This window comes from Embiotoca jacksoni, unplaced genomic scaffold (genome assembly GCF_022577435.1).
Source record: "Embiotoca jacksoni isolate LCO1_2020_lvr unplaced genomic scaffold, fEmbJac1.0.p SCAF_7, whole genome shotgun sequence".
NCBI classification, from domain to species: Eukaryota; Metazoa; Chordata; class Actinopteri; family Embiotocidae; genus Embiotoca; species Embiotoca jacksoni.
In genome coordinates this window covers 4,839,871-4,847,301 of record NW_027185425.1, presented here as the reverse complement: position 1 = coordinate 4,847,301, position 7,431 = coordinate 4,839,871, and the positions used below count along the sequence as shown (strand labels likewise).

At 44.9% G+C, this 7,431-nt stretch overlaps 1 protein-coding gene across 2 annotated transcripts in view; it reads left to right on the top strand.

The window, feature by feature from the left end:
* The first annotated feature begins 573 nt into the window (after positions 1–573).
* The window catches only part of rbms3 (RNA binding motif, single stranded interacting protein), a 277,717-nt gene continuing 270,859 nt past the window's right edge, over positions 574–7,431 (top strand). Inside the window, exons 1-2 of one of the 2 annotated variants that reach the window (XM_069177075.1) lie at positions 574–688; positions 2,826–3,014. In XM_069177075.1, the coding sequence (XP_069033176.1) occupies positions 2,841–3,014 (174 nt within the window). In that variant the 5' untranslated portion in view covers positions 574–688; positions 2,826–2,840. The remainder of the gene's footprint in view (positions 689–2,825; positions 3,015–7,431) is intronic. The other variant, XM_069177076.1, reaches the window with a different exon arrangement.

Genomic DNA, 7,431 nt, shown 5'->3' with positions numbered 1-7,431 from the left:
TATATATATATAATTTTGTACTAGAATCCACAGGAACATATTCATATTTTAAATAAATATACGTGAGATAAACACATTCAATAAAACGCACCCCTTGTTCATATTTACTGCCTCTCAGCCTGCACTAAAAAGCTGCTTAACGCCACCTGCTGAGACATTCTTCTGCAGCATACACTTCAAAAAAAAATAATTCTGGTGTCTCAGATATTTCAACGAGCACTTAAAGGCACCATTTTTTTTTTTTTTTTTTTTTTTTTGACACGGGCTGGTTTTAACCGGGTGGGGGGGGGGAAAGGAGGGTTTGTTTGGTGACAGCTCGCGGGGATACGCCCACCGTGACAGCAGCAGCAGCGGCGGCGGCGGCGGCGGCGACGCCTTGTGCGGCTTTGACACCGTGCACTGCCTCCTCAGCGGTGACCGGAGTGTCTCACTGCGTCCCGGCCAGTCTCTCTCTCTCTCTCTCTCTCTCTCTCTCTCTTTTTTTTTTTTTTTTTTTTTTTTTTCTTTTCTTTTCTTTGACGGAACAACTTCTCGTACAACTAAATGAACCGGTTGCCTGTTGTTCTGCCTCGGACTGCCGCGGCTTTCCGCGTCAGAGCAACAACAGAGATGTAAAGCGAGTTGCACTACCGCATCTCCCTCTCGGTAATGCTTGAGACATAACGAGGAGCCAAAGAAGTGACGAGAGGTAAATTCGGCATTGTTTTCGCGACGAGTGTGTTGGTGTGCAGCTGCTTGGGAGCTAGTTGAAGCTATTGCAATGACACAGAAACAGCGGTAGGAGCCCCCCCCCCCCCTCCCCTCTTGCCAGCGGCGACAACCCCTCGTCGGGATGTGCACAAAGTCGCTCAAAGTCGGAATATAGCGTTTGTGTCCGTGTCGTTTGAGTGGTGCGTTCAGTAAAATACCCATTTGTTAACTGCAGCTCCATTTCCCTTCGAGCGTGAACTGAAGGCTCAGCAGGCGTGTTAACAGCAGAAGTAGTCAACTTTGAACACTCGCCCTGAAATTGCACGCTGACCCCCCCCCCGCCCCCCCCCCGGGGGCCTCACCTGCGAGGTTAACCGCTGAAGAGACGGGCAAGAGGTTTATGTTTTAACACGGCGTAATGTGATGCCGTTTTTGCTCAGGAGTCGGTTATTCGTGGCGTTTGTCACCATCGTTTTTTTTTTTTTTTTTTTTCCATTAGACGAACCCGCTGACACGTCACACCTTACGTCACACGCGTACTTGGCCCAAACAGGTGTGCGCTCACCTGTGATGTCACGGTGCCGCCAGCTCTTATGGTGATGCAGTGTCAAAATGCTCAGTAATAAAATCAAAAATAAAGAGGGGGCCTTCGGGACATGTATTTATGAGGCAGCTCATCTCGGCTGAGAGGACCACCAAGTGACCTCATAATTTATTAATGGACCCAGAATACAGGATGAAGCCACTGAGCATCACCTTGATGCTGATTTCAGATGGATAGGTTTTGTTCCGCCCTTCAAACGAGGTCAGGTCTCGTCTCTTTGTTTGTCTCTGCTTTATTGTTTGGGGGGACTTGAAAGCACAGTGGACTTGCTACTGTTTTAATGCAATGAAACTTTCTGGCTTGCATCCACCGCCCTGTTAATTGGTAGATATTTACAGCATTCTAGTCACAAATCACAACTCATAATTTTCATCCGCAGCTATGATCCATGTTCCTTGTTTCTTTTCTGTAGTTTTATGAGGTTACATGTTCAAACTTTTATGGATTTATTGCAACCAGCCCCCTAGGAGCCCAAACATATTATATATATATATATAGAGTTTCTTTAACGTCCTTATCTTACAGCCAGTGAAATAAGAATAAAGTCAAGTTTCACTGTCTGCAGATATGAGGTCAGAAGTCAGGATCAGCTGCAGTGCAACACCCTGGAGCTGGTAGTAATTCATTTTGTGCAATCAAATAGTTCTTTGTTTGGTCGGGGAGGTTTCTTCTATAGATGAGAGAGGATAGGGATTTTTGGTAGGGGTTGACCTTGGAACTGGCTCATCTAAACAGAATACAGCCAGAATTAATGTTACTTAATGTTAGTGTGCTTTTCTTAATTTGACACATCCAAATTGTATACAGTAAAATAACCTGTACTGGCGTCAATATTTTCCTACATCAAGACAAGAAAACAGATCCTTGTACCAATGGTGTAACTCACGATGAAGGAATCCTTGAACAACTAAAAGGTTGTCTTTATCTGTCTTCGTAATTTAATTATAAAGATTTAAATTTGATCATAGTGATGGTGGACTGACAAGTATTTCTTTATTAGGCTCACACATAGATGCAAGAAGTGCTCGAGTGTACCATATAAAAATGTAACTTTGCTGAAAAGTTATAGGGAGCTGCAAGCAAAAAATATTAAAAACAAACCAGAGCAAATTTGCAAACTATATACAAGTCTTTATTTTCACATCTATATAAATATTTTACTACCGACAAAAAGAGGGCAATGGTAGGATTTGATATAAGACAATTTGCTGGTTTGTACACAAATGCGTAATGTAACCGTCAGTTGTATTTACATTTCCCTTGAAGTTTTTGATGAAGAGTCATATCAAAACTGTCGCTGCTTCTTTTTATTATCTAGTCAAAGTTCAGCAAACATTTTCCTATTATTGTCTTCTCCTGCATTCATCTGCATGGCAGAAGAAATCCAGCTGTACGTGGTACACACAGATCTTTTTTTTTTTTTCTTTAAAGAGATGTTGTTAGAAGATATACATAAACCCTGTCCACCTGTCTAATTCACAGTTGTTGTTTTTTTTCCTGCTTTACTTTCTGCCTTCGACCTTTTTTCAAGGCACCGCAGAGGAAGATGGAGGTCCAAAGTGGTGTTCAGCAGCCGGAGCCCTGCCCCCTGGGCTCTCCTCGGTCAGGGGCCGATCAGCAGAATGAAGTGGACGACAGACAGACGGATGCCAGCAGCAAGAATTCCCCTGACAACCTCAGTGGAGATGCACAGCCAGCAACCCCGAAAGATGACAAAAAGGTAAGTTGCAGACTCTCACTGCATGCTGCACATCTGCAGGTGCTGTGCTGCGCTGTGTGTGTGTGTGTGTGTGTGTGTGTGTGTGTGTGTGTGTGTGTGTCTGGGTGTCTGGGTGTGTCTGTACATGAGCATGATGAATGATGAGATCCAGCCTGTCTGTTGAGCTATTCTGGGTGATATGTCGTGTACTTTCGCACAGAGCGACTGACTCACCGTGTTATCGCCGTGCAGTGTCGGAAAGCCGAGTTGCAACGCAGACGTGTTTTGTGGTGTTAAGTGATGTCAAGCATTTTTCTCATACAATTCAAGAGCTCTGGTAATTGCAGAGCCATATGGGTTACCCTGTGCTGGAAGGGACCTGTTTGCGCACTGTTACAAGAAAAAGTGAAACCGTTCAGCCTTATGTCTCACCGCTTTCAAAGGAAGTAGGTAATGTGTTGTTATGTTGCCACGAGAACCAATCGGCGCGAGCTACAAACCACAGCTGCAAACCACAGCCGTGGCGTGCACATTTAAGATCGGAGTATTATTAGTCTCCACATGCGAGTGCTCACTCTCAAACATATCAACCCTTTGCCATCTTGGAGCCCTCTGCACGTCCAAGAGTGACAGTAAAACCCTCACTGGCTGTGCTCCATCTCAAGGACGTCAATCATGCTTCTCTGGCAGCAGCCAGAACCTCTTTCCGTCAATCAGGCCGAGAGGCTCCGCAGGCCTCGGAGCAGAGAAGAGATAGAGGCGGAATAAACACAACAGATATACGAAAACATTCACTAGATGACTGGACTGACTGCTACTGGCAGCTCTGAATGGGATGCTTGTCATGGCTTGCCGTATCAATTTTGAGTCCTTTTGAGCAGATTTTGTGTGAAGAGTAATCGACATTACCCTTCGTGTTGGGGAGGTGAAGGAGCTTTCGAGGCATTTAGCTAACATCAGAAACGACTGTAATTATTAAATAATGTGATTATTTTAGGCGTGTGTCAGCTTGTCTTGGTAGGGGGATCTGGTAACTATTCTTTATGTCGTTTTAATACAATTTGTGACTCAATTTTAAGCAGCATTTCAAGGTATGAAATATATCCGAGAGCGTCCCACTGCAAAACATGTCTTTGTAATTTGATATTAAGGTTTTTTTTTTTTTGGTCAAAAGTGTGAACAAAAATGTGTAAAACACAGAATTCCTGTGTAGTAATGATAAAATATAAGACTCCCCTTCATTATAATATTAGTAATTTCACTGTAGTAGTAATTTCACTTGTACATTCAATACAGGGTGCCGCTTGTGTAATTATGGAGTTGTAAAAATGATCAATTGCCCATGCAAATACTTAATTTTTTTCTACTACCGCGGTCCGTCTGACAAATTCTTGTAATAGTGCAATAGTATTTTGAGGTAACAGTCTCTAAAACCATGCAAACTAAAAATAATGATTAGGGTTGTTTTTTTTTCCTGTCTTGAATCTGCTTCAGACATCTCATAGGAATCCCTTATTGCAGACATTTTGTAGGGAAATTCAATACACACTCTCCACAAGGCTGGACAAAAGATCGCCTCCTCTCTTGGAGGTAATTGGCTCAATGAGACCAGCAGAACTTTCCCCCCCACACACACCCACACACACACACACACACACACACCCACACCCACACACACACACACACACACACACACACACACACACACACACACACCTTCCTAGTTGCCCTCATGCAATTGGTTACAATATTTGGCTTCCAGACCCCACGTTAACCCCCCTTTTAATGCCCACGTTGACTCATAGATGTCTGGCTTTCTTGCCCACTGATGCATCAAAACCTTTGAGTAAGTGACTTCTACTTCAAGTTGCAATGACGCTTGTTGCCACCGAAGGAGCTTGAGCACACCATGTTTATGTTGGAACGCAGGCATTTGTCTGTCTCCGGCTGTTGTTGGTGGTGCATTGCGAAGCAATGAGGCATGAAGGCGTTAGCTTGAAGAATTGAAAGAGCAGAGGGTTTCTAACTAGCTGGCAGTGCCAACATCAAACATTTGTTTAGAATGTGGGTGTCCCCAAGTGGCAGACGCCGCCCCGCGAAGGGCAACGAGGCCGCTGCCCCTGTTATTACACTGGTGTCTGTCTAAGTGTGTGGACAGAAGGGGAATTTCTTTTTTTTTTTATTTATTTATTTTTTTATACCTCTTTGTTCTTTTTTGTTCTCTGCTGTTAATTAGCAGAGAAGTCAACATAACATGTGGTGCATTTTCACTAAAGGTCGCCCCGGGATCGTGGCTCCTACTGACACCGAACGGCCGACTGGTTGGCAAGCTGGCCAACCGCTGCCGCGGGTCCATCGATTCCTGTGGGGAGTGTTAATTCATCAAGGTGTCATCAGTGGAAGTAGAACACTGCTCTTGTCCGTGTTAAAGGGTGCTTGCTTCTTGCCCGCTCTGTTGTTTAATAGTGATACATCACAGAAAATGAGGTGACGCAGATTGACCCGCGGGCTCGGGCGCTGAGCTTGCGGTGGCATACGAGGTGATCACTGGTTCGGTCAGCTGCTGCGTGAAGGTGAAGGAAGTCAGCTGCTTAAAGTAAATTTGAATCCCCAGCCTGTCTCCAGAATCTGTACACCCAGGGGCAGAAAAGCCCAGGCTTAGAATTCATTTTGCTCCCAGAAATGAAGTGAAGTACCCTTCAGTGAGCAGTTAATCCCCAGATGCTCCTGGTTGCGATGTTATCTGCTAACTGTCGAGCAACGTGGCTGTGAAATGGAGAGCGTAAAACCGGTCACTGAATTGTTAGTGGGGTATTTTTGTCCGATTCTCAGTGTCATCAGCAGTGCAGACTCATCACGTGGAGCTTGGTGTCAGTTGACCAATCAGAAACAGAGTTTTTGAGGCTGAAGAAAGCCTAATTAGTTACAGCTGAGCATCCTGGGTTTAATATTCGACACAACAGGACTCGGCATCTGTAATTAGTATCTGTGGATCGGACAAATATAAAATGTATACAGTGTCGCCAATTTTCAGCTTTTAGCATTAGTTGTGTTCCATTCAGGATTTAAGATGCCCGAACACCAGCGAACATTTCTGATTGGACGTTAGCTCGCCTAGCCTCGCTACTGTTTAGCGCTTTGGTCGGCACTCGGTTTTACAAAGTCGAGTTTGGCGATTTTTGGCCGTCTCTCTTCCGTGGGTCTAAATGACAAAACGTGTAGCCACCAGGACACCATCGACACGCCATATGCCGTGTTACCCCGTGTTTCAGATCAAGACCTACGCGCAGTAACTTGAGTAACGCAGGGGGTGCTCGGATCGCCGAGCGGTGCGGTGTTCGGCACGGTCGCCTCACAACTCGGTTTGGGTTTGAACGCGTCGGTTGGCTTGGGGACCCTACTGTGCGGAGTCAGCAGGTCATTGGATAAAGCGGGTACAGATCGCAGAAGCCTGGATGGACGTTATCAGAAGGAACCACAGATGCATGCCCCTTGATGGACCCCAAACACGGGGTTGCAATCACAACTAAAAAAATAAAAAGATGAAACTTAATTCTTCCGATTGGTCATTTGGGAAAAAAAAAAAAAAAAAAAAATCTCAGTTTGTTTCCACTCAATTTAGCAGCTTTGTGTTTTGTAGAAGAATCCTCAAGAAGGATCAGGCAAAGTTTTCCTCCAAAGGGTTAAGAGGATGTGTTCAGGCCGAACCTGCGCTTAACTCTTAACGTGACCCCTGACACTTTTGCTGCACTCTGACACCCCCCCCCCCCCTCCCCTCCACGTTGACCCGTGACACCAACTGAAGAGCAGTAGATGACCTCTAAACCGCCCGGAGGGATCACTTTAGGTGCATCACTCCCCCCGCAACGCCGTCGGTTTGCGCTTATTATTCTGCAATTAGCTTTGTTGAAATCTCAAAGCATTAGCCCACCACGGCTGCTGATGAGCTACACTGCTGATTTGAAATATTGCACTAATTGGTGTCATCACAGCCTACTGACCTTTTAACTCATTAACTGCACTGGAAGCAGAAACAAGTCAGCAAGCGCGAAGGCTATGGCCGCATGTAGGAGTTAGTCTGCTGATCCTACAGTTTTTATAATTGTCCTCTAAAGAGGGTGTCTTTGTGAGTGCGTTAATGCCTGCGCTTGTGTGCACTATATTTCGACGGAGTTTATTTTATCTCTTGCGTGCGTGTAAAACAGACTGATCTTTCCCTCGCCGCGGTAATTTGTGTTTTCTTTCCATTAGAAATGAGTCATTGGGGATTGAGCTTTTAGGCGGGGAGTGGAAGACTCGTACCAGTGATTATTGCTGTTATATTTGATTACACAAATGAGAAACATTCAGGAACAGAGAAAGCAAATTATATTAAATTGCTCCGGCTGAATCAGTGTGCACTTTCAAATGAGCGATGAGAAAATTAAAATCTGCGCAG